Genomic DNA, 16,635 nt, shown 5'->3' on the forward strand with positions numbered 1-16,635 from the left:
AGGCCCAGTGCGCGCGTAACTGCTACTTCAACAAGTTGTGAAAATATAGGCTTACTGTTGCCATGGTAGTTAAGTGTGTAACGTTCGCAACGAGTATTCAATTGACAAATTGCAGGAGCGCTTTATTGTTGTAAATATTGTCATTTTCCATTATGTTGCGGTCGACGTAGAAATGAATATCGTTTTGAAAGAGGTTTCAAGCCAACTGTTTCACAGAAGTTCAGTACATTTGCTGTCTTCCCATTTTGAAAACATTTCGTATAATGTACGTATTTTTTTGCTTAACAGAAGGCACCTCTCACTGTGTGACACGTTGTCAATAACACTGGGCTGTACACTATCAGTTACCTTTTCATCGACCATTTTAGAAAGGTAATGCATACATTATCTTCTAGATTGGATTGAATGAATGATTAGGGTTTAACGTCGCATTGGCGGTATTTTAGGCCATATCATAGTGAGCTTGATTCGAAGGTGGTTAATACTTTTGCTGTCTCAGTACACGACATTAAATTTATTAGCAATTCGACGAACAATGAAACTTACTGCTAAAAGAGAGCTGGCCATTGGGCCTGACATTAAGCATAAACCGGAAATTACAAGTTAAACGACAACGACGCCAACAGGCTTCGCACTACACACCTACTGACTGACTGATGAAATCACCGGAGTGTAGTGACGTTCTTTTTCTTCCCTGGCAGATTTATTCCTTGTTCGTCGCTTGATCAGAGATGTAACAGCTTTCTTCGCTGTGGCCGAGAATTCTATAAGGACAAACAGACGAATGAATCATTTCAGTTTCACTTTCACTTTCAGGTGAAGATGGCGTACATTTTGGGGCTGGTCGTTCTGCTCGGGATGCTTGCTGGCATTGGTAATTACAACCAAACAAATGTTTTTTTAAACTGTTTACGTCTGTGACTTATCTTTTTAAACTGGGTAATCTCTGATTGAACTAGGATTTTCTATCATGTTTTTGCCTGTGATTTAAAGATTTTTTAAAACTGTTTATGCCTGAAACTGAACTCTGACGTTTTAAGCTGTTTAGATCTGTGACTGGACTAATATTGTGTTTCGAAAATGTAAAGAAAAGGCGAAATGTGAAATATTTTTGCGTTTCCGTCTAAATTTCATATCGTACGTCCTTTATTAAATGCTAAATCTATCAAAGAGATTACACCTTTTCTTTCAACAAATCATTATGTGGGGCAACTTTTTTTGTTTCAGATTGCGAGGTGATATATTCGCCGAATGAGTACTGGTCCTTTGATTGCCGCCGCTATTCTAGCAGCTGTTCCTTCGGCGGTGCTTGTAGCTCTATCACTGGTAACTGCTCCTGTAACGCCGGCCGTACGGGGCACGACTGTCGGCTAGCCAGTAAGTTCATGTATCTGCTAAATGCCAGTAGCATTGGCCATGATGTCTTTTATCCAGAAAGTTCCTGTATCTGTTTAGTGTCAGACCCATTGGCCATGATGTCTTTTACCCATTAGGTTCCTGTATCTGTTTAGTGTTAGGCCCATTGGTCATGATGTGTTTTACCCAGTAGGTTCCTGTGACTGTTTAGTGTCAAGCCCATTGGCCATAATGTCTTTTACCCGGCAAGTTTCACACGGCGGGCACGAAGTGGCTGTCGCTGAGATCTTTACCTGTGGACATTTACAGTTTATTTTATTTTGTTTGTGATTCAAAAGGAATTCAAGAATGCAAATATATGTATTTTTCATATATGAAAATACTCAGATTTAGGAGTGGATGAGGGCTAGCATGAAATATTCTCCTGAGAGGGTCGTGACCAAACTGTTTGAAAGGCATTCAAATATTTGAATGGTAAGGTGGTCTTTATGAGCCATTCTGACGGTCCTCTGACGTCACGTCACTTTTCCTGATGTCCACCAGAAGGAAGGAATTTTGGGGATCTCTTATCAGTAATCTTTTACTCATGGGTAAAAACAGTTATTCAAACATCCGGTGTCGTCATTAGAGTTGGAAAAACTCTGTGAGGTCAGAGTTCCTAAACTCTGATAGTATGGTCCCTAAAACCCACCTTAGAATTCAAATGTTCGAACGCCCCTAACTCTCTTCAACAATCTTCAAAAATAAATGAAAGTATATTTGTTGAAGTGGTATATTTAATGGTGCTTACTTCCATATTTCCTTTGAGGCCCTTTTAAATAGTTAGGTCTCAAGAGGTGCCGTTCAAAACCCGGTCTTGGAAAGGGAATTTGACTCCCCAGATCTCACTGCGTGTGCGGCCTTAGACGGTTGACGAAACTCGTGTCAGCCTGCTATCAATACAATGTGCATATTCGTACGTCGTTTTGGGGACAGCTCGTCAGTAACCTGCCAAATGTCGGTAGTTTACGCCGAACTCTTTTTTCATCTATAAAACTCACCATTATTGTATTAGTTATCTTGACTACGAAAACAGATTAAGAAACAGTCAAATAAATAAATACGTCAAGTTCAATTACGGTCTGACAGCAACTTGCGTATGGTCGTGGGTTTCCCCCTGGCGCTGCCCGGTTTCCTCCAACCATGATGCTGGCCACCGTCGTATAAGTGAAATATTCTTGAGTACGGCGTAAAACACCAGTCAAATAAATAATTAAATGTTCTATCACTGATACTGGGATAGTTAATGTGAGTCCAGTCCCAATATCTAGAAACGGAAACGGCTGACTTTGGACAACTATCACACTGTGGCGGCTGTTCTGGTTGTTACTCTCCAGGCTACTACTCTCCGATCTTTTATATTTAGTTAGAGGAAGAGATTATATTTTCAAATATGATCAAACTATAATGTAAGCCTAGAGTTACTTGGCCATATTTGGAAGAATTTAATTTTTTCTCATACTCAAAATCCGTTTAGCGAAATCGGGATGAGGATTCTCAAATACCGTTCTGTGATCAAGTGATTCAAGTGATTCAGTGTACATAGACAGACTGTTCCGGGGGTTCGAGTGGTTAGAGTGCTAGCGCAGAAAGGGGACTCAGAAACCAGCTCATGCAGCCGTTATCAGTTTAAGTCCAGCACATGGTAGTTTCCTCCATGGTCTTGCGTGGGAAGATCTGCGCGCGACCTGGGTATGGCCGTGGGTTCCCCCGGGCGCTGCCCGCTTTTCCTCCCACCATAATGCTTGCCGCCGTCGCATAAGTAAAATATTCCTCTTACGGTGTAAAACAGCAATTAAATAAACAAGTAACATATGCTTTAGTACGGCGTAAATTAACAATCAAATAAATAAATCAGTCAAATTAATAATTAACACGATTGTCTTATGCTGATTGATATACACGACATGGTTACCCTTTCCTACTTCCTTTGCTATATACTTGTGTGAAAATGAACAGTGTAGTTCTTCGGTTATGTATTTATTACCGTACCCATTGGTTATGCTACAGCTTTGCGTCAGGAGAATTATTAACTACCAGTGCGGTTTTATTTTTCCCACCCCTATTTAGTGTCTGCCACACATAGAGCGTCTAAAATGAGATACTGTAAAATACAGCGTAAAACAGCAATGAAATAAATGTAATAATATGCGCCTGTAGCGTAAATCTGTGTTTCCCTTAATAATGCAATTTTATCATAAAATATCTATGTCATTTGTGGGATGAGAAATAGAAATAATTTAAGGCCCTACTGATGAGCAAAAGAAAGTGAAGGTGTTTAATGAGCTCATATATCCCTGCGTTTGCCATATCATTTGTGCTAAATACCATGATTTTCCTAAAGATAGGGGCCGTCGTTTGGGTACAAGAATACTATTTATTTGCTACACAAAAGTTATGTTCTAATGAGATAATTTCAGTTTGCATGCTCCAGCAAAAATGCTCGGAAATTCGGAAGGTGAAAGTTTCATATGCTCGTCTGTTTACGTTGTGGTGATACTTGTAATGCTATTTGTGCATGTCATTAACTTCATCATAGGTATCCCGGAGTCGAGTTTCGCCCCTCAGTGCCTCAGCGTTGCTTGTTCTGTGGTAGGAGGCAGCTGTTATCGGCCTAATGGGCAGTCTGCCGTGGAGGAAATTTGCTACTGCAATCCAAGCTGGACAGGACATGACTGCTCTATACGCCGAGGTAAAGCATAAGGTTTATGAGTAAGAATGAGTATGAATAAAATCAACTTCATGAAAGGCAAAGAAACATGACCGCTATGGTATCACCGAAGAAGTCTTAAGAACGGCGTTAAACATCAATCAAATAAAAAATCAAATAGGACAGAGAAAACCATGCGGAAAGACTTGTTGCAGTGGGTTATCCTGAACATGTCATAGCCTTATGCTTATTTTAGTAAAGACTTTACATGTTTATGGGCTGTTTACACTTGATATAAACACAAAAGCCATGCTTACGGGACTATTTGTGTTTGGTGAAAATATCCACCACGTTACTATGTAAACATCTGACATCTCATGTTTACTAAACATAGTTTTGTGAATAAACATAAGGACGCATTTCCAAACTACTGGTTGTGGTCAACCAGTAACAATGTGTCACTCAATGAACCAATCAGTAAATGAATCTGGCAGTCAATCTAGACGTTAGTTATTTAAAGCATCAGCACATCGGTCAATTGCTCAATTTATGTTATCCACAATTATCACTTTTAGCTAAGCTGGTTTGCTCCAACGATGACATGGTGATTCAGCTATATCCTCAGCATAGCTTGTCGTCATCGTTCACTGGGAAATTGGCTGTGCAAGACCCGGATACAGGGGATATATTGAGTCACCCTATGTGCACTTCGGACATCACAGCATCTAACGGAATCCCAGAATGGGACGGACTTCGATTCCAGAAGAATCTATCGTTGTTGCCAGCTGGACCATGTTATAGTGCCAAACGAGAAGTCATCACTGTAAGTACCACGCAAAAAATGGTTAAAAACAAGCTTCAAGCGTGGCATTTGTATACCACTCGTAAGCCAAGAATTCAAATAAACAAGTGTAAGTAAATTACTTTCAACGTTGTTGTCATTCACTGCGACACAACGAAGACGTTCACTGGATCTTTTTTGCTGTTAGTCATAGGTCATATACGGCTTTGTGTGAACAAAAATACATTTTTTATCAATACATCCGGGAAACACATATAGCATTTGCTTAACGGGTCCTTTCCCCATATAATTTAAGGTAATATTAACAGTTTTCGCTAAAATACGTGCTATTCAGAAGGAACCAAAGCATAGAGACAAACGTTTGCATACAAGGCGTCAAACAAAGAGAACCGTCTGGGTCAATAAACGCAAGATCAATTTCCAAAATAACGTCCAACTAAGAACCACCAAAGAATTAAGAACAAGTGCGAAATGAGGGTGGATTCTGCAAACCAGTCAGAGTGATGGCGGAAGGACGCAGGAATGTTTTATGTGAAAGACTTACAAAAGTATCGATATACTATGAAGAAGACAAAGATTATCATCCCACACCACGGGGCGTGATATTTATATTGGCACGATATTCACTGCGCCCTGCTACATTCGCTTAATTGTCTGACCGAGGTGGAATTTGTGTCCACTTACAATGCATTTTGAATGAACATTTTGCACAAAATTCTATGCTTTACATTCATAGGTTTATGTTCTTACGGTTGTAGGAATCTGGCATGAGACACTGCTATACGATACGCTTGATGTATACCCAAGGCTTAATAACATCTTCTGACGAAGTTTACCAATACTGCTGCTCAGAAGTTAGCGAAGTATCTGATTCCGTACAAGTCCAAAATGGGTAAATATGAATCGATTGTAAATGCATCTACAACAAGGTAGTCACAAAATACAATTACATATTTGTGCTTAAACTTTACAGGGATTGTATATGTGCTTTACATAACAGATCAATAGATCAATAGATCTGTAAGATCAATAGAGCTCTCAAAGTCAGGCACAATTAGTAACTATAATATAGAGCAATATTTAGCTTAAGTACAGTGACTTAGACGCCCTCTAGCACCATGGGTTCCACAGAATTAGGTAAAAGTACAATGCTGTTAGATAGGTTTAATGGTCAGAGGTCAGCTTGGTCTTGCTGAGGAGGCCATTTCCACACAGAATAATGTTTCTACAACGTCAAACACAAACCTCATGAAGAAATGACCTTTCCGCACACGACGTTTTCTGTTCGTTTCGTTTTAGGGGAGGTAACCCACAAATGCTGAACGTCACGAGAATGGTTCAGCCTTTGATCCGAGAAGTGCGCTGGACTACAACTAACACTATCATTGCGCAGGGCGAACAGATCACAGTGGGCGATCCGATCTCCTTCGTGTACCGCATAAACACAACTGTCAGTAAGTAGATCCCATTCAGCCGTTTGCTTGTGTGCTGTTCACTGTGTACTCGAATAACAATATAACGAAACGTCGTTCTTATAGAGGTGTACGTACATCGTAGCTTTTGGTAGATCCTGTGTTTTGCGTAACGATTTCGTTACTTACCAGCAGTCAGATGCACCGGAATTGGTGTGGCAAGCATATTCTATCAAACGCATCAAAGTATAATTCTCTTGTGAGTAAATATGGGCAGAGAGCTTTAAATATATTCATCGTATAACAGTCTATAATTTCTCTTATCACCTGCCAAAAAGATGTTTGGTGCATGGTGTTGAATGACATCAAATCGCAACTGAGATACATATCCGGCTATAAACACGTTTTGTGCATAGTGTTGAATGATATACATCTTTCATTAACTACAACTAACAAGCGTTGTACACGATTTGTACCAATTTAAATGTACACACCTACAACATTCTTTACATCTTTCGATCACCACTGATAATTGTCCACAGGTTCCCTTAATGTGATTTCTTACCTTATATACCTTCGTAGTTCTTGAACAGGGTTGACTGTAAACAGAAGAATGTAACAATTCAACACATGTAGAAAATTCGCTAACCATAAAATATATGACTCTTATGATGGCTGATTAGATTCGTCAAGGTCAAACATCATGAGTCGTTGTTGTTTGCCTGTTTATATCCTTTCGCCATTTTATGGATTTTGCCCACGAACCTAAGAAAAAAATCCTCGTGTAGGGTTACGAGCTTGAAAGTTCCACATGTAGTACATGTGAGAGAGCCCCTCAAAATGGTCGCTAAAGCACCACTGTCCGAGCGGTACCATTTTTCTGTCGGTCGGCTCGTGGTCTTGCCTGATACCAGGTAGCCGTCTACGGCAGGATAGTCGGCTAAGACTCAGTTAGTCTAAGGAATAAGCATGCTATGACAAAAAGTTACTCAGCCAGTTCACAACAGTAAAGTTTCTAATACTTAGCCTGTTTTAGCCGGCTTCCTGACTGCATTGATCGCTTGAATCAATAATGATAATTTTTAAACTTTAAAATAGAAATGAAGCAAGTTCTTCAGTATGAGGCGATAATTTTGACCTTATTTTTGTTTTTTAAAAAGTTTGTAAACATCATATTATGTGTCACATATTACTGTTTACATAACGCAGGCCTATGTCCCATTATTTTATAGAACCACACGTAATCAATTCATCATTAACCCACATCATGTTCTCTCTTTCCTCGTCAGCAAATAACAAAGATTTTCGCTTGGATTCTTGCTACGCCAGACCTGGGAATTTGCCTGGAGGATTTCCCATAATCATGAACAGGTATGTAGAGCACTGAAAATTCGAAAATGCATTTCTTATGTTTTTCTTATTTTTTGTGCTCCATACATTTGAAAACGCGCTGAACAGTTTCCCACATCTCCCTGGTTATCTTTAAATGTATTCCAATGATAATTGGCTAACATTACAATTTTAAACATATTTTCCATAATACTATCCTAATAATCCTTGGGAAACGATAAGCTTACGACATTTTTGACTGTGTATTATTCTGACGGCTCAAACCAATAGGACTCATGCATATCATGTATCAGCTGACAATAATCGCAAGTCCAATTTCCAAAACGCCGTTTAACGCAAACTACAAAAGAACCAAGAAAGTATATAAAGTACGAAAATAAACTACCAGGCAAAAGAAAGGTTTCACCGTATTTTTTGTCATAAAAAAAGTAAAAGCGCGGTTCCGGGTTTGATTCTAAGCAGGACTTAGTGTATGACTGCATCGTTTCCTCTACCAGAACGCATCGTCACGAACGCAGCAATTGGAATTGTGAAATTGCCCCCACATGCAAAACGTCCTTTTGAGGCATGGCTCGTGATGCACGTCCGGTAATGTTGCATAAATACTCTTGCTCGAAAGAGCAGACATTCAGTGACCGAAAAAACACCAACAGTATGCCAAGACTTACGCAAGCGCAACGAGACCAGGCCATCGGTATGTCCACCATGGGAGTCTCGCAACGTCACATTGCAAGAACGTTCAACTGCAGCCAAACCACCATCAAGAGGTTGTTGATACGCTATCAGCAGACAGGCCAGACCCAAGACAGACCAAGATCGGGAAGACCGAGGGTAACAACTGCGGCTGAAGATCGCTACATCCGGCAGATCCACCTTCGAAACCGATTCGTCACGGCGACGTCAGCAGCGTCGACGGCACTAGGCCATGTCATCAGCCCCAGAACAACACTGCGTCGTCTTCGTTCAGCTGGTTTACGACCTTACCGCCCCTTCCGTGGGATGGCCTTGACCCTTTTACACCGTCAACGCAGATTGCGATGGGCACGTATTGTACGTCGGTGGCAGCGACGTGACTGGGCAAGAGTGCTGTTTACAGACGAGAGCAGGTTCTGTCTATTCAGGAACGATGGCAGAGTTCGAGTTTTCCGACGAAGAGGCGAGCGTCTCGCGCCAAACTGCGTAAGAGAGGTTTATCCGTTTGGTGGCGGAGGCGTCATGGTTTGGGGAGGGATTTATGACCGAATGAAGACGCAGCTGGTTATTGTGTGAGGTAATCTGACTGGCCAGCGATACGTTGATGAGGTACTGAGACCTGTCGTCGTTCCATTCCTCCAACGACAGCCAAGAGGATCGATCTTGCAACACGACAACGCAAGACCTCACATTGCCCGCATTGTTACAGACTACCTCGAGACCGCAAACGTCATCGTGTTGCCCTGGCCAGCCAACTCACCAGACATGAACCCCATTGAGCATCTCTGGGATCACCTTGACCGTCGTTTGAGACAGCTGGTGCCTCCTCCAACTAACCAACAGGAACTTGAGCAAGCTCTGTTAAACCTATGGAACCTTATCCCTGTTGACGTCATCCGTCGACTGACGACGTCAATGCTGAGGCGTGTGCTTGCTTGCATTGATGCCCAGGGTGGCCATACTCGCTACTGATGACTGTAGTCTTTCATTTCTGTGGATACTGTGACTTTACATGCACTTGCCAGTTAACTTTACATTTGCGTAATTTTTTCTTCTGACCCCTTGTCTCTTTCATTGTGTTTTGTGGCCAATTGAATGCCAATATTTTAAAGCATTTTTCAGAGAATATTTCACAATGATTCCTGTTTATAAACCAATCCTCTTAATTCTTATATCTGCCTTTGTTTTTCTTTTATGGGCCCAAGAAGTGGGTGAAACCTTTCTTTTGCCTGGTAGTATAGTACGCAATATGCAAAGAGAAGCAGTCAACAGTTTTCAATCATGTTGGAAGACGCAAGGAAATTCCTAGGCGACTATTCAATCGTGTACCACTCCAGAACATAAGCAGTCGATAACAAAATATGTATTTCTGTTGCGCTTTGATTTTAACTGTTCATATATCCAACGGGAAGGGGGGGGGGTCTAATGCAACACGACGAATACCATGCCCCCCAGCCCCGGTTTTAGCCGAATTAGACACAATCATGAATCAGAGTCCATAGCTTTCCTTAAGAGAATTATACTCACTGTAAATCTTAAAAAAACTAAGAGTGAAGGCGTTTGATGGAATAACCTTGGCACACAAGTTTTTGCAGTAATAACTTGTGACGTTGATTGAAATCGTCACATAACACAAGGCGAGATATGTATACGCCATATTCAGGACCCTTCGGTATACAAATTGAAACTATCCCTCTTGTCGTAATGTCTGCGAGAGAGAAAACCGTTTTTGCACAAATATAGATCCAGATAAGATGTACCATCTGGAGAGTCTGTGCTTTCCTTTAAATCAAGCGAAGGTGGATATATATCTTTCACAGCCTTTGTTCATGGAAGGACCATCAGTACATTAACAACATAATCCGAAAATTGTGTTCATCATCGATGTCACTAACTACCTACAATCCTAACAACAATAATTTATATCCGATTGTCATGATACATTATCAATATTAGATAATAGGGATAGAATGAAAGATATAATATCGAAATCAATTATTATTAACAGCCAAAGTGAAGCCCCTAACTTAAAGGAAATGTTAACTCGAGATCGCTTCTCTGACAATCCGTGTAATGCACAAGTCATTGAATGTAACGAACCTAGATGTGGAGGTTTTGTCCATATCGTTGGGGCCCCTAGCATTAAATTTAACACAAAATCAATTTTTATGTCACGCGAATCAAAATTTGTAATATTCTGCTTTATTTTGTTTTCTCCGTCATATCAGGCAATGTACTATTTCTTTTTTACCACCATTTACTGTCTTCCCTTTTTTGTAAACCAAGCTTTGATAGATGTGAAAGAAGTTCTATTTATTGAAAAATACAAACCTGTGTTAAATGGAAATCACCGTCCCTAATTCATGTATAGTATATGAAACTGTATAATAGACTTATCAAGACCTCTTTGTCAGGCTTAATATCTGTCGGTGTACTGTACTAGAATTATCCCAGATGATCGCCCAATTGTGTTAAACGTGAAGTAGTACATTCAAGTCAGTACTCGCAACTTCTGGTTTCGTTTTATTACGCGACCGCTGTTGTCAAGTATACACTGACCATATTTATTTATTTATTTATTTGAATAATACGACGGCGGCCAGCATTATGGTGGGTGGAAACCGGGAAGAGCCCAGGGGAAACCCACGACCATCCGCAGGTGGCTGTCAGACCTTCCCACGTACGGCCGGAGAGGAAGCCAACATGAACTGGACTTGAACTCAGAGCGACCGTATTGCACTGACCATATACTGAATATAATCATGACTTTACTCTGCTAACACTAAGTATCCCTGATGAAGACGAAAGTTCGAAACTGAAGTTGGAATACAACGATGTAGAAATTTGAGGTTTCTCTTGTATGCATTTATGTATGTATGTACCTGCTTTCCTGAATCTGAAAAAAATTATCTAAATAAATAAAAAAATAATAAATGTACAAAAAATATCTATTGCTGTTCCGTCGTCAGGTGTCGTACACAAGACGCGCTGCCAATCGTATCCAACGTACGTCGTGAGACTCTGTCCACAGGAGTGGAGATTCACGTCGACGTGGTTGCCTTCAGACTTGAGTTATCCACCTTTGTGAACGTCACCTGCGAATATACGCTCTGTCCGGAAACATGTGGAGGGGTAAGTATGCTGTGGATGGGTTTACAGTATGCGCTGTCTGCGAGCATGTGGCGATGTAAGTATGTTGTGGATGGGTGCACAGTCTACGCTCTGTGAGCGAGTGAATGCTTAGGGTTTACGTCGTACTTAACGATTTTTCAGTCATATGACGACGAAGGAATCCTTAGAGTGCACATATTGTGCCTCCTTGTTGCGGGGCGGATTTCCGCCGCTCTTTTATCTAGTGCTGCTTCACTGAGACGCTTTACCGAAGGCAAGTCAGCCTTGCCCCGGCCGAGCTGTTATATTGATAAGTGTCAACCAGTCGTTGCGCTATCCCCTTAATGCCGAGCCCCGTGCAAGGACGCTACAACTTCTTCTTTTAAGTTCTTAGATATGACCCTACCCAGGTTTGACCCTGGCTCTACGTATGGGTTCAAATTATACGCTGTCCGAAAATATGGTGCGATACACACACACACACACACACACACACACACACACACGCATATATATATATATATATATATATATATATATATATATATATATATATATATATATATATATATATATATATATATGCATTTTACTGCAAAATCAAACTTTCATTACAGGAAAGGTAACAAAATACAGTTTTGACCTGGGATGAAAATCGTTATATTCAGATCTGAAATATGTGATTTTGTAACTGATCTTTGCATGAAAAAAAGAAAAGATAAAGTAACATATTTTAAAGGACGACACAGCACCTGGCTAAAACATATTTCAATCGAAAGCAGGATTCTCAACCTTTCTAAAAGTATCATACTTTATTATTTTACTCAGATTTCGCCGAATAACATGAAGAACAAAATGTCAATACTGCACAAATGGCTGGCGTGGATCGAGGCACACATCTTGAGAATTTTATCCAATCAAACACGTTGCTATTAGATTGTGCGGCGTGAGCCTTACTCTTACTCCATCCAAGAATTGACATATGATAACACAAAACTACTGTATAACACATCATTTTGAGATCATTTCCAAATGACTTAGTCATGTTTAGCTGTGGGGCCATTTCACACAGTGTTGTGAGACAGGTCTGTATCATTTACGGACCAGTACAGACGTAACATAAGTTGATTCACAAGCCGTGTAATATTTCAACGACGGTATCACATATTTTGTCAGACTGTAGCCTACCGTCTCATTCATATCGTCTCAAACCATATTCATCTCTTCAGTAGACCCTACTCCTACTTATATACGCAGTTCAACTTATACAAATACATCTTTCGTCTTTGATTTTACCGTTTAGTCAGCAGTGTCTAAATAACAAATATCAGAGTCCGTGAAAAATCCATTTTGATTCTTTTGAATCCATCCAAAAGCTGTCCATCACTTGTACCTTCATCGCCAAAGTCCACAACTGTTATCTGCCATGGACTACTGCTTTGACTATAATACGGAAAATAGCTTCGACATAAGAGAGCTGGAGTAAACGTGACGTCACCTTGACCGGTTCACCGGTTAGGTGTAACCATTTGCCAGCTATCCACGCTCAAGCTTTTTATTTGGATTTTTGTTTATTTATTCACATGTAACAACTGTTAAAAATGAAAATATCTTCCGAATGAAAATGAAATTGTATTTCAGCTTATATCTACCCTGATTTTGCTTTTCTTGTCCTGTCAAATAATTGTAGGTTTCATTATGTTCCGGGACAAACGTGTTTAACTACGGCAGGCGCAGGCGTGAGGTGAATACAACAGTGGAGGCGGAGGTTCCCGTGGATCAGGAAGACGAGAAAGGAGTGGTGTACATGGTATATGTTACAGGGGAGAGAATGCAGACTTGTCGTCAAGCGAGTAAGTCAGACAACATCGTCGGCATGTATATGTACACAGTTCAGATATGCTGAAAATCGAGCGCAAGTTTGCAACTAGCTGCGACATTCCCCAGAAGTCGATGTTGTCATGCACGTATTACCCCTCGTCAAGTGTTAATATATAGCATGTCAGTAACTTGAGTTTCGTAAAACTGACCTCCATCGTATAAGTGAACTAATGTAGGGTAATAAGCGTCAATCAAATACAATAAAAATTTGACAGAGTGAACACCAGGCTCAGATGCACAGGACCGTGCTCGTAACTAAAAAGACAAAAGAGCCAATGCTACGGCCATTAGAAACGTCCGCATCTCACGGAATTCTCAGAGTAAGGCAAGAATTTAAATAGGCTGGTTTACCCCTTATCTTCTTTTCTACATGTAGGCCTACTAGTAAATACAAGCTCATTTTTCAATTTGTGAATTTTATCTTTTTCCCTTCCAAATGAGAACACGCTGGTGGAGGACTAAGAGCCCTCGAGGCCTGGTTCCCTGGCATTGTTTTCACGTTATTAAGTCGTAAAAGTGGTGAAAATATAGCATTGTGAGTAATTCTAGGCCATTTACATCTAATAAGTCGCAGTTAACATCACTGGATTGAGGTTACCAAATTCTGTATAAGCCATGGTGTTAGGCGATGAATAAGTTTAGTTTAAAAGGATTTACCCGAACGGCTACAGTAAAACTTCAACGCAGGTAAATTGAGAAGTTGGATATTACCGGCTACCTTTGCCAACCATCAAAGTGATGTAGTTGCTCTAGTTTTACTCTTCGTGCTATAGTCTATCGCACTGGCAATGTACTGAGCGACACACTGCGTTGAGAATGGTGTATGTGTTCTGAGTGCTATTGTCGTCTTTTTTTTTCAGAGGTTAACGAGAGCGAAAAAGTGTGTGACTTCTACGGGATATTCATACCCGTTGTTGTTGTTCTGGCAGTCTTGCTGCTTTTCTGCCTGGTTGTCTCGGTGTTCCTGTGTAAGAAGTTTGCGTCTCTGCATAGGCGAACCAGCTGTGCCATCACTCCTGGGTCATGAGAGAAGCTTCACAGAATTGCAGCTGTTAATACAAGGGTTGTCTTCAATCCCCGAAACATCTTCAGCTTACATTCCTAAGTTCGTTCCCTTTTAACCAAGAGATAAACTGGTTTAGTAGGTTAGAGGTTTTTTTTTTTGCAGAAAATTCGCTTCTTGGTAACTAATTCATTGAGCAGATGTGCCTTTCACTTAAACTTCCGCTTAGTCTACACGATTTCAGGATTCTTGTGTTACATATTGATATACGTATTGTTTATATAGTTGATGCTGGCACTTTTTACCAGTTTGAATAAGTATATTTCCAGTCGTGTACAAAACCCGGTGACTACCATTCAGCTGGTTACTTTATTGCAGTTAAAGTCGAAAAGGTTGTATTGCGGAATGCAACACGTTACATGTGATTGTAATTTAAACTATGGAATTTGTATTGAATGGTTTGAGCAACTTGTTTTTCAACATACCTTTAACGGTTACATCTATTACCACATTTTGGAATACGATTTTTTCTATAAACCAAATTCTTACAATTGTTATTTATGCAATAATTCTGTCAAGCAAAGTCTTAAATTAAGTGTAGTGCTTACATTGGTATTGAATGAATGCCGAAGCCTTAAACTGATGACATTAAACATAAGTGACGTAAAAGTCCTGCCCTAGTCTAAAATGGAAAACATGAAAATCAAGTAAGCGTCGCCACTAAAAACTCTCTTAGTTTTTTTCCCTCACTAAATCTTATGCACCCATGTGTGTGAACTGTAAAGCGAGCTATGTAAATTATATTCGTAGTGTAATTTTTTTTATTTCTTTCTGTTCAGTTCTGGTAAGGCCAATCTTACAATCCAAAGTGGAAATATTTTTTTCAAATAACATTTACCATTTTGTACAAATTCTTAGCTCATTCTTACGCTAATTTTTTTTATTTCTTTCTGTTCAGTTCTGGTAAGGCCAATCTTACAATCCAAAGTGGAAATATTTTTTCAAATACAATTTACCATTTTGTACAAATTCTTAGCTCATTCTTACGCTAATTTTTTTTATTTCTTTCTGTTCATTTCTGGTTAAAGGTCAATCTTACAATCCAAAGTGGAAATATTTTTTCAAATACAATTTACCATTTTTCTGCTAATTCTTAGCTCATTTTTACGTTCTTCTTTAATTTTAGTATGCTCATTGTTCTGTCCTGCCGTCAGGTTCCAGTGATTCTTTTATCGATTGTCATCAGTTAAATGGTTATTACTCCCAATGACCGTGAATGTGCTTAGTTTGGTGGCCAGTGCCAACAACTCCATGGATATATTACATGACCTTCGAAAGTGCGATGGTGCCGTGGGCCAAGAGAGTGAAGGGAGGTAGTGCGCATGCTTGCTGTAATATTCCTACTGCACAGTGTATTCTGTGTAGAATAAATGCAAAACGCATGAATACATGAAAGTGATAGGTAAGACATGCTCAAGGTCAGATAATATTTTGAATCGTTTAATCCGATGTTTCCCGACTACCATTAATTTTCTTTGAAACAGATCCTGTAAGGGTTATAGTCAATCACTGACTTCAGAACAGTAACAGAACATTATATAAACAAATAATATTGTTTTAATAAAACCAATAATTTAAGGAAACGGTGTAAAACAAAAATGACATTTTAAACCCTGATTTGAACAGCCGCACTTTTTCGTTCAATCTTACTCTGATCCCAAAGATAGGCAATTTCTGTTCATGAATGAAATGGTGTGTTGTAATTTGTGTATATTTTGAAATGTGCTATCTGGTTAACTAAGGCTGAATGTAAGTCTTATTTATAGTTCCAAACTTAAATGTAATTACGCAAAAAACTGAAAATTGTCAAATAGCCACACTGTGTTCGGGAAAAATTGTCGTTTTTGCCAAATTTACCGAATGGAAATACTATTCGGTTTTTATTTCAATTACCAGAAACGACCAACAATTTCAAGATGAACAAGCTGTTCATTTTTTTGATTCTGACAGTTCTACTGATTTTGAGGTTTATTTGAAAAGCAAAATGACAAATTACTTGAAAATAGTTTTACCAGCAAAAATAATATTTTCTGACACTGATTAATATGCATTTTTGCCAATTTTTTGCAATATTTAACCTACCTTTCTTAAACTGCGATAAATATTTTAGATTTTCAAGATATCGTATTTTCAATATAGCCCAATATTACGAGCTATAATCCAAAATTAATCTGATAAATTATTGATGTATATATCTGTATATATGTTTGGATTTGTACGCTGATTCCGAACTCTTTTTAAAGTAGCATCATGGCTTTAGAAAAGACAGTTGAAGGGA

The 16,635-nt window shown here is 39.5% G+C and overlaps 1 protein-coding gene across 3 annotated transcripts in view; it reads left to right on the forward strand.

Annotated features, from left to right (window-relative positions):
• The window catches only part of LOC135462822 (uncharacterized), a 30,108-nt gene extending 13,740 nt beyond the window's left edge, over nucleotides 1–16,368 (forward strand). Inside the window, exons 2-12 of one of the 3 annotated variants that reach the window (XM_064740100.1) lie at nucleotides 289–372; nucleotides 817–874; nucleotides 1,228–1,377; nucleotides 3,935–4,087; nucleotides 4,621–4,868; nucleotides 5,606–5,739; nucleotides 6,147–6,301; nucleotides 7,549–7,630; nucleotides 11,272–11,434; nucleotides 13,104–13,266; nucleotides 14,155–16,368. In XM_064740100.1, coding sequence (XP_064596170.1) covers nucleotides 823–874; nucleotides 1,228–1,377; nucleotides 3,935–4,087; nucleotides 4,621–4,868; nucleotides 5,606–5,739; nucleotides 6,147–6,301; nucleotides 7,549–7,630; nucleotides 11,272–11,434; nucleotides 13,104–13,266; nucleotides 14,155–14,321 — 1,467 coding nt within the window. In that variant the 5' untranslated portion in view covers nucleotides 289–372; nucleotides 817–822 and the 3' untranslated portion in view covers nucleotides 14,322–16,368. Of the gene's footprint in view, nucleotides 1–245; nucleotides 373–816; nucleotides 875–1,227; nucleotides 1,378–3,934; nucleotides 4,088–4,620; nucleotides 4,869–5,605; nucleotides 5,740–6,146; nucleotides 6,302–7,548; nucleotides 7,631–11,271; nucleotides 11,435–13,103; nucleotides 13,267–14,154 lie in introns of those variants that run through there. The other 2 variants (XM_064740101.1, XM_064740102.1) reach the window with 2 other exon arrangements.
• Nucleotides 16,369–16,635: the final 267 nt, after the last annotated feature.

Source organism: Liolophura sinensis, chromosome 2, assembly GCF_032854445.1.
Source record: "Liolophura sinensis isolate JHLJ2023 chromosome 2, CUHK_Ljap_v2, whole genome shotgun sequence".
Classification (NCBI taxonomy): Eukaryota; Metazoa; Mollusca; class Polyplacophora; order Chitonida; family Chitonidae; genus Liolophura; species Liolophura sinensis.